The 19851-nt window shown below is 43.0% G+C and overlaps 1 protein-coding gene across 1 annotated transcript in view; it reads right to left on the bottom strand.

Annotated features, from left to right (window-relative positions):
• The window catches only part of MYBPC3 (myosin binding protein C3), a 114699-nt gene that overhangs the window by 42162 nt on the left and 52686 nt on the right, over positions 1 to 19851 (bottom strand). The window contains exons 17-22 of the mRNA XM_065404411.1: positions 19011 to 19176; positions 18131 to 18237; positions 16098 to 16127; positions 15770 to 15919; positions 10933 to 11163; positions 1862 to 1966 (exon numbers count right to left, since the gene is read on the bottom strand). Of these exons, the coding sequence (XP_065260483.1) occupies positions 1862 to 1966; positions 10933 to 11163; positions 15770 to 15919; positions 16098 to 16127; positions 18131 to 18237; positions 19011 to 19176 (789 nt within the window). The remainder of the gene's footprint in view (positions 1 to 1861; positions 1967 to 10932; positions 11164 to 15769; positions 15920 to 16097; positions 16128 to 18130; positions 18238 to 19010; positions 19177 to 19851) is intronic.

Here is a 19851-nt window from a genome sequence, read left to right as displayed (position 1 = left end):
GTGTTCCACATTGGCATTTTTGCAAGCTGAGTGGCATGCTTCATACTAGTGGGGATGGGAGATCCATATAGACAAAACTGCTAGTGTAATGCCAGACCTGAAGAAGAGCTCTGTGTGGCTCGAAAACTTGTCTCGCTCACTAATAGAAGTTGGTCCAGTAAAACATATTACATCACCCACCTTGTCTCTCTAATATCCTGGGACTGAAACGGCTATGACTACACTGCATAGTGTAATATAGGCACACACATCCTGCAGCTGCAGCTGCTACTGGCTGTATCCAATTTTCAGAAGTCCAGGTAAGACTTCGGAGGGTTTTAGAAGCGAGTGATGACACAGACTTCTTCACGGAGGTTCCTTCCAGCTGATAGATTATGTAATCAGTTCTAAACATGGAGGGTTTCTCAAGGTGTACTTACTTTCAGTAACTTTTAAATGAGGATAAAATATTAAAAATTTCTATATGGGGATAAAACAAATAATTTTCTGATGTACACCACAGTCTCTCACACTCTTTAGGAGGATCAGCGTAGGCAGGAGCAGCTTCAGCAACACAGTTTCTCCCTCTGATTCCCCCGCACATTCTGCTCCATTTCTCCCTGACTGTAGGAAGCTATCCACTGTTGTACATCAAAACTATAAAAAAACTAGGAAATTAGTAAACAAAAACTACAGTGATAGTAGTATCAGTGACCTCAACAGTGTTAAGGCAGAATAACTTTCCAAACACATGGAAAGCATGACAGTCAAACTGCTGATCTATTGATATAAAAGCATATGAGGTCACTTAAGGTTTTGTGCTAGAGCGTGTAAGTTTAATGAAGTTGTATTGCTTTTTGTTATCTATTGGAGATGGACATGAAAGCCTTATGGAGTGTTGGAATGCATCAAAGATAATGTTATGGGCAATATGAAGATGGAAGGGAATGCACAAGTCTTTCCCCTTAACTTCTTATTTTCATACTTTTAAGGGTTTCAGTGAAAGGAGTGAATTCTGCTGCAACCTTAACTATCACTAAACATAGTATTTGCAGTTTTTGTTCTAGTTCTGCTGATAGCAAAATCCTTGACATGATATTAGCTAAAACTTTCATTAGGGATTGAAAACAATACTTAAGTGACCCAACCCAACCCAAAAGAGTTCCACATAACTGAACCATTTGCGTGATCTTTTCAAACTATTTTGTGAGCTTTTGAAAACAGCAACATGGCAACCACTGGTTTATTGCTTCACATCTAATAGTTTAAGCTATTAACTCCTTGGTGGCTGGAGTGGACACTTCGCAGGTCCTATTATTCCTGCACAGGGTACAAGTGACTCCTATAGAAGTTACTCTTTTCTTTTGGGAAAAAACGAAGATCTAATACAAACTCTACTCTCCTAGAATATAGTACGAGGAGTTAAAAGGGAGGAATATAGTAGATCATCCATAGCTCCAATGCTTCTCATAAGGCTTCATAAAGGTTGGACTGTACTGAAACAAGGAAACTCAAGCAAGTCCAGACCCTATAGACTTCAGCAAAGTTTCAGAGTCTGGAATGGGAATGTCTAACTTTAGTTTCCTTCTGCCTTGACACTAGACATTCCCATTTGTGCCCTTGTCCAAACACAGACTTAACTCTGTCAGTGAAATGTGTCCCTGATTTAGATGGGGCAGATACGGGGCACTCTGCCCCTAAGATTAAAGGGCCAGGATTCTGATAGCTTGAGAATGAGTAGTGTGCATCTCTCAGTTTTAAGAGTCAGCATCTCTGATTTCTGTATGAACAGGCTGATAAAGGTCCCCAGGTCTCATTTTAAAGGGCCAGTAACTGGTATAGATGAGTCTGCTGAGGACTCTGTCTTTTTAGCAACTCTTACCCAGTATTGGTTGTCCTCCATCATATTTAGGGGGTTGCCACTGTACTGTGCAGTAATCCTCTCCAACATCGATGATCTTGGGAGCCTCTGGAGGATCAGGAACATCTAAAGATTGTATGAGAGAGGGAGTGTCAAAATTGTTACCCTTGCCATCAGCTATGTTACTAAATATTTTTGTTTAGCATTTTTCCACATTATATATCTAAAGGATATCTGCACAACCAAATCAAACCTATTGAGAGATCCCTCCTCTTTCATTTTGAAGACACTGTCTGTCTGTCTGTGGTATTTCTAATGCGCAGACCTAGATCTGTAGCATCTAAGCACCAGATACAGTATAAGTCATTACCTCAGTCCAGACTGAGCCCTGCTCTTTGATGCTTCTAGGTTAGATTGCTTTTACTTTAAATTATGTTTGATTATTCATATTTCTTAATCTATACATACATAGACACATCTTTGTGAAATAAAACGTTTTAGCTGGATAGCAGTCTATATAATCTGCCCACACCCCACCAAGGTTTTGACAGCTGCAGTCATAACATGTTTCCCCTGGCCTGCAGAATAGGTGCATTCCTGAGACGCATCATTGTTGTTCCATAATTTGTCAGGCAGAGGGAGCTGTTGCAGAGAGAGGCTGCCTCTTGCTACTCCTGGGGGAATTCTGCACCACTGCACATGCACAGAATTTCTGTCCCCCACAATTTTTTTTTTCTCTGCCGGAGAGGTGCTGCAGTTACACCGTTCACCCACCAGGGGCTGCTGTGGTGCCAAAACAAAGGGAAGCTGGCTCACCAGCCATAGCAGTCTGCAGCTGATAGGGAGGAAGAGAGGCTGGGTTCCTCACAGAGCCCTGCCCATGGGGACAGGTGAGAAGGCATGGGATATGGAAGGGGACAGACAGAGCAGGGAACAAGGGGCTGCTGGGGGGTCACATAGACTGGGTTGAAAAGGGCTAGTGGGGAGGACAGACTAGGGCAGGGGCTGAATGGGAGTGGGGGTGCAGGGCCATGTTGGGAGGAGGGGGGATGGCTGAGTGGGATGCAGGGACACATGGAGATGAGGGGGAAGGGTGGTGCAGTGACACATGGGGACAGGGGCAGATGTGCCTGATTGTATTGGAGAGGCTGTGGGTCAGCCAGAGTCTGCATGGAGGAGGCTCCCCAACTCCCTAACAATCTCTCCCCTGCAAAAAAACGCCGTTCCATACTTCTTCCACCCACACCCAACAGCCCTCCAGGTTCACTCCCAGCCTCCTTCCCAGCAATTACTTCCCTCTCCCTCAGCTCCTCCATTACCTCTGACTCCCGCAAGCCTTTGCACTGCTTCTGAGGGATTCAGAAAATGCATTTCTGTATTGTAGTTTAAATGAATTATTACTCAAAGTTCTGTATTAATATGCCCAGTAAGGAATCTGTTTGTCAAAAAACATTTCCTGAATCTTTTTTGTTGTCTCTATTATTACAGACATACTTGCTGACAAACGTATTTTGAAATAAAATTAACAAAATAATTGTAGCTGGTGTGATTATATTGTGTTATTTTGACAAATAAAATATGCCGAATTTTGCAGAATTTTAAAATATTGTGTGTAGAATTTTTAATTTTTTGGCACAGAATTCCCCCAGGAGTATTGTGCCTAAATTCTACCTGTTAGGAAATGAGATAATCTGACATGGCTCCCATTTCTTGGGTCTTCTGTGTCAGACACCATGATGGGGATGATCAGGCCTAGTTGCTGGAGCTGTTAAGCCTAGTGGTCAGAGCCAGGGGTAAGAGCTGGAATGAGGAGTCCAAAGCAGGGTGGAAGCAAGGCTGGAGTGAGAGCAAGGCTGGAACAGGACGCGAGCAAGAGCAGGACTAGGAACAGGGCTGAAGCAAGAGCAAGGCTGGAGAGGCTAAGGCTTGGGGAGTAGGTTACCATCGTCAGGCAGGAGAGAGTTCTAAGTCCTGGAGTGACGTTGAGCTGACTGAACTACTGTTCCTCCTGTGGAGTTTATATACCTGCCCAATACAAGAGTGACTCACCACCTTAAATTACTGTGTGTCCCCCTACCTCCCGAGGGCACCTCCCTGATGCCTTTGGACCCAACTTGTCTGGGTGCAATTGATAGAATTCATGAAGCACATTGGGTGCATGTACATTACAAGCTGGTTCCCATGAACGATCATCTGGGCTATTCCCTTCCAGTCCTTAGAGGAGTGTAGAGGCTAGGTTCTGTCTCACCTCATATTCTTCCTGTTCCTGAATCGAGATTTGGAGTGGAGGTGGTTGTGTGTATCTAGGAAAGAAGTTATCCACATATTTTTAACAAGAAAACATGGAATACTAGATGTCTTCATGGTTCGCGGTAGCTGGAGCTTGAAGGTCACCAGGTTAATCTGTTGAATGATCTGGAATGAGCCAAGATAACAGTAGTTTAGTTTCCTTGAGGGTCGGGAGGTGTCCAAGTGCTGAGTTGAGAGCCATATCCTGTTGATGAATGTCAGTGTATTGTTTGTAGTCCTCTTTGGCTGAGTTTGTGTGATTTTAATTCCTCTTGAATGCAGTGGAGATGTTCAGCCAAATTGGAGGCCACAGGGTCATGGGAGGCTGGCAGTACAGATGGATGAAATCAGGGCTGGAAGCAATAATTGAAATAGAAGGGACTTTGGCAGGTTGATTTGTGATCGGAGTTATTGTAAGCAAACTTGGCAAAAGGCAAGAGCCTGACCCAGTCATGTTGATGAATCAGTGAAGACATTTTTCTAGAATTTGGCTTATCCGTTCTGTTTGTCCATCCATCTGGGGGTGGTAGGCAGAGGAAATGTGTAGAGTGACTTCCAGGAGTTTGAACAATTCTCTCCAAAAATGGGAGACAAATTGTGGCCCACAGTTCGGTGTAATGTCAGTTGGTAACCCATGGAGCTTGAAGATGTGGTTGAAAAATAAGTGAGCCATTGCTTGTGCAGTGGGGGGGATCTTCTGAGAAGGCAAAAAGTGCACCATTTTGGTGTGGAGGTTGACGACGATCAGTGTAGCTGTGCAGCCCTCAGAAGTGGGGCAGTCAGTGATTAAATCTATTTATTGATTTAACCGCTACCCCTTCCTACTTCTCCACGTGGGCACCAATGATACTGCCAAGAATGACCTTGAGCAGGTCACTGCAGACTACGTGGCTCTGGGAAGAAGAGTAAAGGAGTTTGAGATGCAAGTCGTGTTCTCGTCCATCCTCCCTATTGAAGGAAAAGGCCCAGGTAGGGACCATCGAATTGTGGAGGTAAATGCGTGGTTGCGCAGGTGGTGTCGGAGAGAAGGCTTTGGATTCTTCGACCACGGGATGTTGTTCCTGGAAGAAGGATTGCTAGGAAGAGATGGTATCCACCTAACAAAGAGAGGGAAGAGCATCTTCGCAGGCATGCTTGCTAACCTAGTGAGGAGGGCTTTAAACTAGGTTTGCTGGAGGATGGTGACCTAAGCCCTGAGGTAAGTGGGGAAGTGGGATACCAGGAGGAAACACAAGGAGGAGGGGAGGGTGCAACAGGGGAAGCCTCCTGATTCATACTGAGAAAGTAGGGCAATAGTCTAGTTCTCGTAGGTGCCTGTACACGAACGCAAGAAGCCTGGGAAACAAACAGGAAGAATTGGAAGTCCTGGCACAGTCAAGGAACTGTGATATGACTGCAATAACAGAGACTTGGTGGGGTAACTCACATGACTGGAGCACTGTCATGGATGGGTATACGCTGTTCAGGAGGGACAGGCGGGGGAGAAAAGGTGGAGGAGTTGCACTGTATGTAAGGGAGCAATATGATTGCTCAGAGCTCCAGTATGAAACTGGAGAGAAGCCTGTTAAGAGTTTTTGTGTTAAGTTTAGAGGCAAGAGCAATGAGGGTGATGTCGTGGTGGGTGTCAGCTACAGACCACCAGACCAGAAGGATGAGGTAGACGAGGCTTTCTTTGGACAACTAACAGAAGTTTCCAGATCACAGACCCTGGTTCTCAGGGGGGACTTCAATCACCCTGACATCTGCTGGGAGAGCAATACAGCAGTGCACAGACAATCAAGGAAGTTTTTGGAGAGTGTTGGGGACAACTTCCTGGTGCAAGTGCTGGAGGATCCAACTAGATGGTCGAGTTCAGGATCCTGACAAAAGGAAGAAAGAAAAGCAGCAGAATACAGATTCTGAACTTCAGAAAAGCAGACTTTGACTCCCACAGGGAACTGATGGGCAGGATCCCCTGAGAGGCCAATATGAGGGGGAAAGGAGTCCAGGAGAGCTGGCTGTATTTTAAAGAAGCCTTATTGAGGGCGATGTGCAGAGAGAATAGCAAATATGGCAGGCGACCACCTTGGCTTAACAGAGGAATCTTCGGTGAGCTTAAACACAAAAAGGAGGCTTACAAGAAGTGGAAACTTGGACAGATGACTAGGGAGGAGTATAAAAATATTGCTTGAGCATGCAGGGGTGTAATCAGGAAGGCCAAAGCATAATTGGAGTTGCAACTAGCAAGAGATGTGAAGGGTAACAAGAAGGGTTTCTACAGGTATGTTAGCAACAAGAGGAAGGTCAGGGAAAGTGTGGGACCCTTACTGAATGGGGGAGGCAACCTAGTGACAGATGATGTGGAAAAAGCTGAAGTACACAATGCTTTTTTTGCCTCAGTCTTCACAGACAAGGTCAGCTCCCAGACTGCTGCAGTGGGCAGCACAGTATGGGGAGGAGGTGAGCAGCCCTCAGTGGTGAAAGAACAGGTTAAGGACTATTTAGAAAAGTTGGACATGCACAAGTCCATGGGGCCGCATGCAATGCATCCGAGGGTGCTGCGGGAGTTGGCTGATGTGATTGCAGAGCCATTGGCCATGATCTTTGAAAAATCGTGGCAATCGGGGGAGGTTCCGGACGATTGGAAAAAGGCAAATGTAGTGCCCATCTTTAAAAAAGGGAAGAAGGAGAATCTGGGGAACTACAAACCGGTCAGCCTCACCTCAGTCCCTGGAAAAATCATGGAGCAGGTCCTCAAGGAATCCATTTTGAAGCACTTGGAGGAGAGGACGTTGAACAGGAACAGTCAACATGGATTCACCAAGGGCAAGTCATGCCTGACCAATCTGAATGCCTTCTATGATGAGATAAATGGCTCTGTGGATATGGGGAAAGCGTTGGACAGAGGTGATATATCTTGACTTAAGCAAAGCTTTTGATACAGTCTCCCATAGTATTCTTGCCAGCAAGTCAAAGAAGTATGGATTGGATGAATGGACTATAAGGTGGATAGAAAGCTGGCTAGATCGTCGGGCTCAACAGGTAGTGATCAACGACTCAATATCTAGTTGGCAACCGATATCAAGTGGAGTGCCCCAGGAGTTGGTCCTGGGGCCGGTTTTGTTCAACATCTTCATTAATGATCTGGATGATGGGATGGATTGCACCCTCAGCAAGTTCGTGGATGACACTAAGTTGTGGGGAGAGGTAGATACGCTGGAGAGTAGGGCTAGGGTCCAGAGTAACCTAGACAAATTGGAGGACTGGGCCAAATGAAATCTGATGAGGTTCGATAAGGACAAGTGCAGAGTCCTGCACTTAGGACGGAAGAATCCCATGCACTGCTACAGGCTGGGGACTGACTGGCTAAACAGCAGGTCTGCAGAAAAGGACCTGGGGATTACAGTGGACGAGAAGCTGGATATGAGTCAGCACTGTGCCCTTGTTGCCAAGAAGGCGAACGGTATATTGGGCTTCATTAGAAGGAGCATTGCCAGCAGATCGAGGGAAGTGATTATTCCCCTCTATTTGGCACTGGTGAGGCCACATCTGGAGTAATGCATCCAGTTTTTGGCCCCCCATTACAGAAAGGATGTGGACAAATTGGAGAGAGTTCAGCGGAGGGCAATGAAAATGATTAGGGGGTTGGGGCACATGATTTATAAGGAGATGCTGAGGGAACTGGGCTTATTTTGTCTGCATAAGAGGGAAGTGTGAGGGGAATTCGATAGCAGCCTTCAACTACATGAAGGGGGGTTCCAAAGAGGATGAAGCTAGTCTGTTCTCAGTGGTGGCAGATGACAGAACAAGGAGGAATGGTCTCAAGTTGCAGTGGGGAAGGCCTAGATTGGATATTAGGAAAAACTATTTCACTAGGAGGGTGGTGAAGCACTGGAATAGGTTACGTAGGGAGGTGGTGGAATCTCCATCCTTAGAGGTTTTTAAGGCCCGGCTTGACAAAGCACTGGCTAGGATGATTTAGTTGGTGTTGGTCCTGCTTTGAGCAGGGTGTTGGACTAGATGACTTCTGAGGTCTCTTCCAACCCTAATCTTCTTTGATTCTATGATATCAAGGCCCCAGGTTGAGATAGGGGTGGAAGTGGGATCAGGACACCCAGAGGCTTGGCAGGGGGATCTTCATCCAGCTGCATGTCTCACAGGAAGCTTTGATGGAGGAGAATAGTTTTGGCCACCAAAAATTGTGAGAAATCAGCTTCTTTGTCTTCCAGTACCCAAAGTGGCCTGCCAGCAGGGAATTGTGGCATAGCCAGAGTACAGCTAGATGGGGTGATCCAGGCAATCCTTGAACCAGACTAACTTGTTTTTGACTGAGAAGTTTGGGTCAGAATTGGCTGACATCTATTTCACTGAAAGCAGATCACTGACCAGTGAGGACTTTACAAGGCCAAAAGATCAATGTTGGAGCACATTCACAAAATGGCAGGGCTTTCAATATATTTGGAGAGCATTATCCCCTTTATCTAGGTACTCCCCCTTGCAGGATAATGCACTGAGTTCACCATTTCGGGTTCTGACCAGTAGATCAGGGTGAAGTTAAATCTAGTAAGGAAGAGGGACCAGCATATTTGACATTGGTTGTGGGCTGTGGCATTCAGAGATGTTTTATGATCTGTGAACACATTGACTGGAAAGCGCGCACCTTCTAGATGGTGATGCCACTCCTGAAATGCAGCCTTGATGGCCAGTAATTCCTTATCGTACATTTGGTAATTTTGTTCCTCAGGTGTCTATTTCCTAGAATAAAAGGCACAAGCGTGGAGGTCATTTGAGGACCACATTGTTGAGATGATACTACCCTGATTGTGTAATTGGAAACATCTGTTTCAACAACAAAAAGGTTTAGATGCATCTTGGTGTACTAACACAGGGGCAGAAGTAAATGCTTTCTTCAGCCAATCAAAAGCCAGTTGGGCTTCTGGTGTCCAGTTGAAAGCGGAGTTCTTCTGTAGCAGCTGGGTAATTGGGAACACCACTTTTGAGAGCCCTTGGATGAATTATCTGTAGAAGCAGGCAAATCCTAGAAAGCATCAGATATCACAAATGCTCTTGGCAGTTGCCCAAGTCAAAATAGCAGAAACCTTTTTGGGATCCATACTTATTCCACTGGGAGAGATGGTATAACCCAAGAAGTCCACAGCAGTGCGATCAAATTCATATTTCCCAGGCTTCCTATATAGGCCATTTGCTCAAAGACATTCAAGTACCAACCGGACATGCTGGTGATGCAAGGTTTGATTTTCTGAAAAAATAAGAATGTCATCTAGATAGATTATGATAAACTGGTTCAGAACCTCCCTGAAGATATCATTAATCAAATGCTGGAACATGGCGGAGATGTTACAGAGACCAAAAGGCATCATGAAGTACTCAAAAAGCCCATACCAAGTACGAAAGTCTGTTTTCCATTCATCACCCTCTCAGATGTAGACCATGTGATAGGTGCTTTAGCGGAAATTTTTGCTGAGCTGACCCTTTCTGTTTCTTTGTTGATCAATGACAAGGGATATTTATTTTTGATGGTTATATTGTTCAGTGTTCGATAGTATACGCAGAGGTGCGGAGTGCCATCCATTTTTTGACAAAACAGGATTGGGGGACACAGACAGATGGATAAAATTCTTTGCCAGATTTTCATCGAGATACTCCCATAGGAACCTGAGTTCAGGTTCTGATTGGATAAATTTTGCACAAAGGGGATTTTGGCCCCTAGCTGGAGGTCTATGGGGCAGTCATAGGACCTATGCGGGGGCAGAGCATCAGTATTATTTTTATCAAATACATCTGCAAGGTCCTTGCATTTCACAAGGATTGGTGAGTTATCCTCATTCAGAGCCTGCTGTGTGCAGAAAATGGTGGCCTTGCCCAGGTTACATCTAGGGTCTTCAAAACCAGATTGGACTAGGCACTGATGTAGACAATAGTCAGATTCAAACCGAACTTCTTGTGCTCTCCAAGAAATGCTCATATCGTGGAGAGAGAGCCAGGGGATGCCAGGCATGATTGGGAAGTGAGGTTAGTTAGTATGTGTAATACAATGGCTGCATGTATGTTGTTTTACCTTATTTAAGAACAGAAATTAATAATATAAAGAACCTATACCTTTTCTAAATCCTATCTTAGTATTTGTCCTGATGACCTCATACAGCAATGAACTACAAAGGTTTACAATACAGCATGCAAAAAACATTTCCTTTTATCACTTCTAAATTTGTTCAGTTTGCCCTTGTTCTGATAATGCAGGCCAGGATATAAAGAAGGAGCTGATTGATTTTCACAACACCCATCATAATCTAGAGTACTTCAGTCAAACTCCCCTCTAGCTCTTCTCCTTTGTAGGCTAAATAATTCCAGTCCTTTTTAATATCTTATACCATATGTACATATCCCTTCATTCCATTAACTGTTTACCATACATATAATAAAGTCGTTTCTGTTAGAAAACTCACACAACAAAATGGCAAAAAGTGATTTCATTCTATAGACATATCATCAACCCCACTGAGAGAAGAGACTGGATCACTGACATTCAAAAATGTAGGGAAATGGAAGGGAAGGATATTCATATAACCTAATTTTTAAGATTTAGGAATGATTCTTTCTCCTCCCAGATGGGGAATACAAGGGAAGCTACTTAGAAAAACATTTCTGTCAAGTTTTATGAAACTTATTCCTCCCATATGGTCATTTTTCACCTCTTTGAACTCACAGTCAGAGCTGTTCTCAGGTTTACAGAAATGAGGGTAGGTCCGTCCCACTGAACTCAAGAGTTTTTCAGAGACTGGTTATTCCTGTCCGTCACTTACCAATAACCTTTACTGTGATATCAGCCTTATCTTCTCCTGCTGGGTTCTTTACTGTAACTCTATAAACCCCCTCATCTGGCTTCTCTGCTCCTTCAATGATGAAGATACAGTGGTCTTCATGCATCTCTACACGAACTCTACCTTCAGTTTCAGAGAGAAGCTGTGGGCACTGAAAACAGCAAGTGAAGTCATTTGTATCTAGGGTGGAAACAGGAGAGCCTAATGCTGTGTCTGAAAGAAGGGAACAGGGATTTGCATAAACACACTGAGCCTGCAGCAACATGTAAGTCTTTCTGACACCGACCATTACCAGTATCACTGAAAAGCTATCAATGAAGTTTTATTCTATTTTAAGGTTCTGTTTTATAGGAACAACAGGACATCAGTGGGAAGCCATTAACAGCTCGGAACATTCTCCTTTGGGGAGAAATTGGTTTTTAAAACTCTGTAAGCACCATTGGTAGTTAAAAAGACCCTATTGCATTTCTCAAACTTGTGATTTGGGAATTTTCCTCTGCTCCTGTCTCTCCCTTGGCCCACACATTTTGTCTGTGTCCAAATCTTGTTGCTTCTTCCTCCTTGACATTTCTAAGATCTGAACTTTTGACCTTTTGTTTTTATCCACAATACTAAAACCCTTGTCAGAGCCCTCATCTTCCATTTTTGTTACTGCCACCTCCTCATCCTCAGGGCTCTTGGATGCCCACATCATCTCCCCCTCCCCATCACTTAATTAAAAATACTTTGACCATTTGCCTGTTCTCCCATTTTGTTTTTTTCTCTTTTTTTGGCTTAGGGGAAAGGGGGGAAATCAGCACTAACGTGTCTAAGCATAACCATCACCACTTTGTTGTATCCTTTTCCTTTTTCCTGTGTCACATCCTTGTATTTTTAGACTCTATGCCCCTTTGGACAGGGACTGTCCAAGACCTATGTGTATGTATAGCACCTAGAACAATGGGGTCCCAATCTTGACCCAGGCCTCTGAGTTCTAATGTAATACAAATAGCAAAATAATTCTTCTGACTGACTACCACACATACACCAATGTAACAAAAATTAATGCAGGATAAAAGGGACTTAATGTGAAAAGAGGTAACCTCATGATCTTGTAGTGCGTCCTTCACATTCCCATCACTTTACCTGTTGTCATCTCTCCTTGCATCCAACTAATCTCTTCCCCTAGATATCTTTAGTAAGACTCAAAAAAGGGTTAGGTATCCAGAGTTACGTAAAACAGAATTTAAAAAAAATATATAGAAGTGTTGTAAACCCTCATGCTTCAGGGCAAAAGTCCATCACTAAACAATGGTGGTTAGGAAGAAACTTGCCCTATAGACAGGTTATTCCATAAGTGTCCACTAAGGGGTTTCTTGTGCCTCCCTCTGAAGCATCTGATAATTGCCACTGTGAGGCAGAACACTGTCCTAGATGGACGGTGGTCTGATCCATTATGTTAATGACTATGTTCCTATATACTCTAAATTTTAAGCTCCTCTAGGCAGGACCATTTGTCTGTAAATACACCAGATATATTTATGGGTTTGTATAAATAGTAAGGAACTTACCTTGCTCTCATTATTTAAATCACTGCTGGAGTCTGGGGAATCCATGGAATCAGCATTGCTTAGCACATTGCAGCTGTTCTAGATGAGCAAAGAAATACATGAAAGATAATGGAGCAAATAATCAAGCAATCTATTTGCAAACACCTAGAAGATAATAAGGTGATAAGTAACAGTCAACATGGATTTGTCAAGAACAAATAATGTCAACCTAATTTAACAGGTAACAAGCCTTGTGGATACAGGGAAAGCAGTAGATGTGGTATATCTTGACTGTAGTAAAGCTTTTGATACTGTCTCGCATGACCTTCTCATAAGCAAACTAGGGAAATGCAACCTAGATGGAGCTACTATAAGATGGGTGCATAACTGGTTGGAAAACTGTTCCCAGAGAGTAGTTTATCAGTAGTTCACGGTCAAGCTGGAAGAGCATATTGAGCAGGGTCTCTCGGAGATAGGTCCTGGGTCCAGTTCTGCTCAATATCTTCATAAATGATTTAGATAATGGCTATAGAATACACTTATAAAGTTTGTGGACAATACCAATACTGGAAGGGATTGCAAGTGTTTTGGAGAATAGGATTAAAATTCAAAATTATCTGGACAAACTAGAGAAATGGTCTGAAGTAAATAGGATGAAATTGAATAAGGACAAATGCAAAGTACTCCCCTTAGCAAGGAACATTCTATTGCACAAATACAAAATGGGAAATGACTGCCTAGGAAGGAGTACTGTGGAAAGGGATCTGCAGCTGATAGTGGATCACAAGCTAAATATGAGTCAACAGTATAACAATGTTGCAAAAAAACCCCATCATTCTGGGATGTATTAGCAGGGAGTGTTGTAAGCAACACACGAGAAGTAATTCTTCCACTCTACTCCACGCTGATTAGGCCTCAGCTGGAGAATTGTGTCCAGTTCTGGGTGCCACATTTCAGGAAAGATGATGACAAACTGGAGAAAATCCAAAGGAGACCAACAAAAATGATTAAAAGTTTAGAAAACATGACTGTGAAGAACGATTGAAAAAACTGGGTTTGTTTAGTCCTGAGAAGAGAAGACTGAGGTGGGACAGGATAACAGTTTTCAAATACATTAAAAGGTTGTTACAAGGAGAAGGTTGAAAATATGTTCTTGTTAACCTCTGAGGATAGGACAAGAAGCAATGGGCTTTAATTGCAGCAAGGGCAGTTTAGGTTGGACATTAGGAAAAACTTTCTAACTGTCAGGGAAGTTAAGCACTGGAACAAATTGCCCAGGGAAGTTGTGGAATCTCCATCATTGGAGGTTTTTAAGAACAGGTGAGACAGACACCTGCCAGGAATGGTCAAGTTATTACATAGTCCTGCCTTGACTGCAGGGGACTGGACTAGATGACCTATTGAGGTCCCTTCCAGTCCTACCCTTCTATGATTGTATGAAGAGTCAGAAAGATCTCATTGAGCAGAGTTGGTCAAGCTGTGTCTGAGACACAGAGGAGAAGGATCTACGCAGGTTATGTTGGCTGCTTGGCATGGGAGATGTGACAAAAATGAAGATCAGAATGAATGAACAAAAATGAGAAGGAAATTAACCGATAAAAAAAAACCAGAATCATCAATGCATTCCCAGAGTGAGATAGAATTAAAGGAAGCATCAGCAAGATCAGTTTCATAGCCTCATAAACAAAGATTTATGAGATCCCTGCATCAGATGCCACAGATAGAAGTGATTCAGTCACCGTCCCATGAAAGTAGTAGGTTTGTGGGCTTATATATTTGTGCAAAATAGAGAATGTTCTTTCTGTATCAGTGGGGTATTGGGCTTATGAACATCTTTTATGGAAAGGAATAAATTCATCCCTTTAACACCAGCCAAACTAGATAATCTGAAGGTATGCTACTGCCCTTTTTAAATTCCTCCACTAGTCCCCATGCTTCCTTTGCATCAAATTCAGTTTCTTGTCCTCATGGTCCTTCATGGTCTTCCTTACTTATCTACTTATGTCTTATATCTCAACCAAAGTTCCCTGCTGCAGCTGCATTACTCTGTTCTTGCAAAAAGTAAGCAAACTTTTTAGGTAATCCCTCCCAGAAGATTTTCTTCCACAAGCTCATTTGGCTTGAGGGGAGAGGGGAGGGCTGCATGGGCTCTACTGTTCCTGGGGAAGAAATGGGACCTCTTCTCTGCCCATTCTGGAGCTGGGAGAAGGGGTAAGACTGGTTTGGGTCTTAGCTTCCTTTATGGGATAATATTAATAATTTTAATTTTAAATAATAATGAAGTCTGCATATGTTTTTAGAGGCAAAGTTCTTCTAGGAACTGTTTTCTGGACTTTTTTGTGGACTGATGATCAGAAGATAATATTTCAGAAGATTGAATTCCCTCTCCATCTTGTCACTGAAGGAAATTTCCTAATTCTGGGTTGCAAAGGAAAACATTATGATTTGTTTAGGAGTGGGTGCTGGGAATTAGAGTCTTTACTGCATTCATGACTGCCACAAGAGGTCAGCCTTTTGCTAACAACAACAAAAAGAACATTTATCTGGCAGTAAGAAGTAGCATTTCACTCTTACAGAAGAGAGATTGAAAAGTCTAAAAAGTTCAGCAAATACCATAAAAGAAGTAAGTACCATTGTCTGCACTATTACTTTATACTCCTCTATTTTGGCCTCCTGCAATTGCTCCAACAACCAGGTAAAATAGGAGTTATCCTTTAAATTCACAAGGTCTAAATTGGCAGAATGCCCAACAGAACTGGCTGGTGGTGTAGATGAGTCTACTGCTTCTATGACATTCAGTAGGATGTTGAAAGTACCATTTGTTCACAAACTGACCAAAAGAACTTGGGATGGGAAAGGAGAGACGGTAGAACATTTCCTTCCTGTGAGGCACAGGTGGTGGGGAGGGCTGATGACCATGGCTTACTTGTTTCCTGTGATGTGAGAAGACAGTAATCTAGTGGTGGCAGCCCTCTCCCTAGGCATGCAGATACTATGCTGATGTGCAGTAGAGAAAGAAGGGCAGAAAGGCTACCATACACATCCACTTCCTTCCTTTTGTTTTCCCCGCGCTGAAAATAAACACTTCAGAAAAAGAACACTGTTCAAGAAGACTACAGCAAAATCAACTAAATCATCAGGTGCTGCTTTGCTGCTGTTTTAGAAATTTCTTTGTTTAGAAACATCTACATTTGGAGGGATATGGAAAAGTTTTTTAGGTAAGAATTGGAAATTCAAATCATATGTGAAAAAGAGAAGAAATTCCTTGGTATGACCTCTTTGCCTTAGACTACACATTACCTTGTTTACTTTCTGCCAGATGACAGTGGGTATTGGATCTCCTGATATGGGAACGTCCAATCTAAGTTTGTTCCCAGCCACCACAACAATAGTGTCAGGGGCTGCTTGACCCATGAAGTCCAGATGGATTTTGGGGGGTTCTGTAGCGAAAGTGGAGAAAATCAAATATTTTTCAACATGGTTTGAATGTTTTGCAGGAAAAGGGAGGCATTTCTCAGATGTTATGTTAAAAATTGAAGAGGTTCTGCTACTGAAAAGCATGCAAGACGACTTGTTCAGATGTTACTCACATGATCCAATAATGAACATTGTTTTTACCTTGTCTTGGCACAAAATCAATCTTGATCTCTGGAAAGGGAAAAAAAAATGGATCTGACAATAGCTAAGTTTCGTGTAATCAGCAGACCAAAAATAATTTTAAAACAAATAATATAATAAATAATCCCTCAGTGTATGTAAATCAATGGGTGAATATATATTTTGGAAACTGGCTTGGTAAAACAAGAAGAAAATAATAATACAAAAAATAGAATAGGGCTGGGTCTTGCAAAGGCTTTTGCAAGTGAATAACTTTGCTCCCATGTGTAATCCTATTGGCAGTGATTTAAGGCCCCAATCCTGCAAACACACACATACTTAACTTTACTCGTGCGTAGACCCATGAAGTCTGTGGGACTACGTGCATAAGTAAATGTAACCCCATGAATAAGTTTTTGCAGGATCAAAGCTATAGTCTGTGTTTGCAGGATCAGGCCCATATAAAATGACAAATAAACAATGTAGAAAAATAAAAATAGAAAATAAGCAACTTTTTAAAAAAGTTTGGAAAATGTTTAGGATAAAAACAAACAAAATAATAGCAATAGTATATGCAAGGGTTAAAAATACATAGAGATTGTAACTAAGCAATGGTTGAAAGAGAAACAAGAGAAACTAAGAGTGACTGTGCGCAGTTTGAAACTATTTTACATGTCTATTAAAAGGAATGAACATATCATGTGCCAGTCCTCAGCCTAATCACTTTGTTTGTTTGTTTCTATCCCTTTCCCTCTTTGTGTTTTGTCCTTTAGTTCTCAACCCAGGAAACACTTTGCACGAATAACTTTACTTGTGTAAGTCATCTGAAGCACTTTGCACATACATTAAGAAGAAAACCTCCCAGCATAACCCACACGGAAAGGCGCTCTGGGGGTGGAAATATTGGGGGGGGGAAGGAAATATCTCCCTGCACCCGTGTTTAGGTGGCATCCCCCCTCACACAGAAGAGGTTGCAGGGCTTGCTCCAAACCTGATGGATCCTAGTGAGGTCTGTTGAAGGCCAGAGCCATCTGCTTGGAGGCCCTGTGTCTCCACACTGGCTTCAGTTCTTCCTCACCCCGGGCTCTATTGAAGCCACACTGCCAGGGTCTTCCCTGGCTAGAGACTTATGGGATCCCCAGGCTTATGGGATACCTCAGTTGAGCCCTACCGAAAAACATAATACAGCATTGGACTGTATTAACTTTTCTGAGGAATCGCTGAGAGATCTGATGGGCTGCCCAGACTCCACTCCCTCTCCCAGTGGAGACCCTGGATGCACAGAGAGGCCTTTCTGGAGGTCTGGTGAAAGGAAGGACAGTGCAGTGGAGGAGACTACCCTACCCCCAACTCCTGTCCATACAGCAGTGGTTCTCAACCAGGGGTACGTGTACCCCTTGGGGTACGGAGAGGTCTTCCACGGGGCACATCAACTCATCTAGATATTTGCCTAGTTTTACAACAGGCTACATAAAAAGCACAAATGAAGTCAGTACAAACTAAAATTTCATAAAGACAATGACCGGTTTATACTGCTCTATAGACTATACACTGAAATATAAGTACAATATTTATATTCCAAATGATTTATTTTATAATTATATGGTAAAAATGAGAAAGTAAGCTATTTTTCAGTAATAGTGTGCTGTGATACATATGTATTTTTATGTCTGATTTTGTAAGCAAGTAGTTTTTAGGTGAGGTGAAATTTTGAGGGTATGCAAGACAAATCAGACTCCTGAAAGGGGTACAGTAGCCTGAAAAGGCTTAGAGCCACTGCTGTAAAGGATCTATGTGCAAGGCTCCCTCCAGGTGCAAGGATCTGCTATGAGCTCTGCAATACAAATAATAATGATGATGCACTGTCACAGAGAGAAGTTACATGTGCCATGTTCATACATCAGGAAGGGAAATCTCCATACAGCCTCCTGGTGTAATCAATTAAATGATTTGGTCCCACAGCTCCCTGTAGTCCTTATATATGGATAATTCCTTCTTTGGAAGGCCTGTGGTATTCCCATTACATATTAGGAACCAGATTCCACAACACTCACCCAAAAATCTGAGTTTGGCAGAAAGGTTGTAAGCAAATCCTTCAGGGACAAAAGAATAGTCAGCCTCATCTTCTGGGGTTACATCATCAATAGTTAGCTTATGGATTCTGAAAAATATACACAAGCATGTGACTCTCTTAACTTTAGTCAGGAGGTACACTGCTACAGAGAGTGAGTGCATTCAGGCTGCAGCACACGGCAAGCCATTAATGACCTTCCCAGTATCAAATCAACATGCTAGGGCAAACAGAACCAGTTTCCTCTCAAGGATATTGTAAACCCAAGCAACACTATGGCAAAGAAAGTGCAGGCTTGTTCACCATCCCCCTCCTTGTAAACTCAGCAGACAGCGCATCAAAACAATCCTTTGGGAGCCTAAGTAATGTAGGTAATTTAGAAAATTTTACTCATCTAAATGTGTGTGTGTATGAGTATATACTATATATATTAAAAACTATAGTAAATTAACACAAACAGATTTACTTCTCGGTACTGATATCTGTCTATCCTTATCTAATGTATCAGTCTGTTTGATTATGTCTATTCTAAAGTGACCATCAGTCTGGTCTCTAGGCAATTTAAATCCCCCCCAAAATGAAAGGCAGAGTAAAGGCTGAGAATCTGGGCTGATGCTCCATTGTACAGATATAGACCAACATACTGTACGCACACCTGCAGAATTACATACATGCCAGTACTGTACATGTGGTGCACACACCCAGGCAGATCACAGAAGAGAGGAATGGATACATGTTCATTGTGCTGAGGAAGATTCCAACTGCCTCCCATTAGCTGGCTTATATTCATTTCCTCATCACTATCCAGAGAGGACTTTAGTGTCATACCCAATCCTGTCCAAGCTTTCTGAAGCAGGACTCACCTGCCAATATGAGAGATCTTTATCCTCTCATCTGGGATCACCTCCTTCCCATTTTTCAACCAGATTCCTTTCACATTCTCATCGGAGACTTCGCACTTGAAGACTGCCTGGTCCCGTGCCCTCACTGTCAGGTCTGCGATACTCTGGTACACTTCCAGCTTCTTCTCTAGGGTTGTGAGTTGTGGAAGGAAGCAACACAAACATCAGCAAGTCAAAGATTGGTTTGTACAGTAAAATGTTTATGTTGCTTTTAAAGAAGAGAAAGAGCCAGGGCTGAGGATGCTGTTTGTTGAAAGGTGAAATGTGAAGAGAAATCCACAGTATGCAGGATTTAACAGGACTGGTAGCCAGGCACCTGTTGCAGTCAGGATATCTATTACATCCGGCACACAGACCTAACAATCTTCTGTCTCCTTGAGGCCTCTGTGGTCATTTCCCCAGCTACGGTTTAATTTTTCTCCAGGCATAAGGACTAACTCACCTTCTTATCCCATTATGGAGAAGGTTACCTTCAGCCCTCTTGCACATTTCAACCTCCCTGATTATCTGGCATTGCCTATAACTTACTGTGACGTTCCCCTGGTGTTATCTGGACCGGTGATCTGCTAGGTCACTCCAATCCTTGACTCTGGGAGCCAGCCTTACCCTGCTCTGCTGTGAGTACCCCCACTCCTGGGCTATTCACGCACAGCCTCTGGCATGTAAGCTGCTCCTTGGATTGTGCAACTGAATGACACTAGCCAATATCTCTGGTCCCAGACACAACCCTAGAAACCTCCATCTTGCAGTGTCCAGTTATGCCCACTGGACGTTGCAAGCTTATATAAATTCGTCAATTTAA

Source organism: Emys orbicularis, chromosome 4, assembly GCF_028017835.1.
Source record: "Emys orbicularis isolate rEmyOrb1 chromosome 4, rEmyOrb1.hap1, whole genome shotgun sequence".
Lineage (NCBI taxonomy): Eukaryota > Metazoa > Chordata > Testudines > Emydidae > Emys > Emys orbicularis.
Note: the sequence above shows the minus strand (reverse complement) of the source record. Positions and strands in the feature narration are given on the sequence as shown.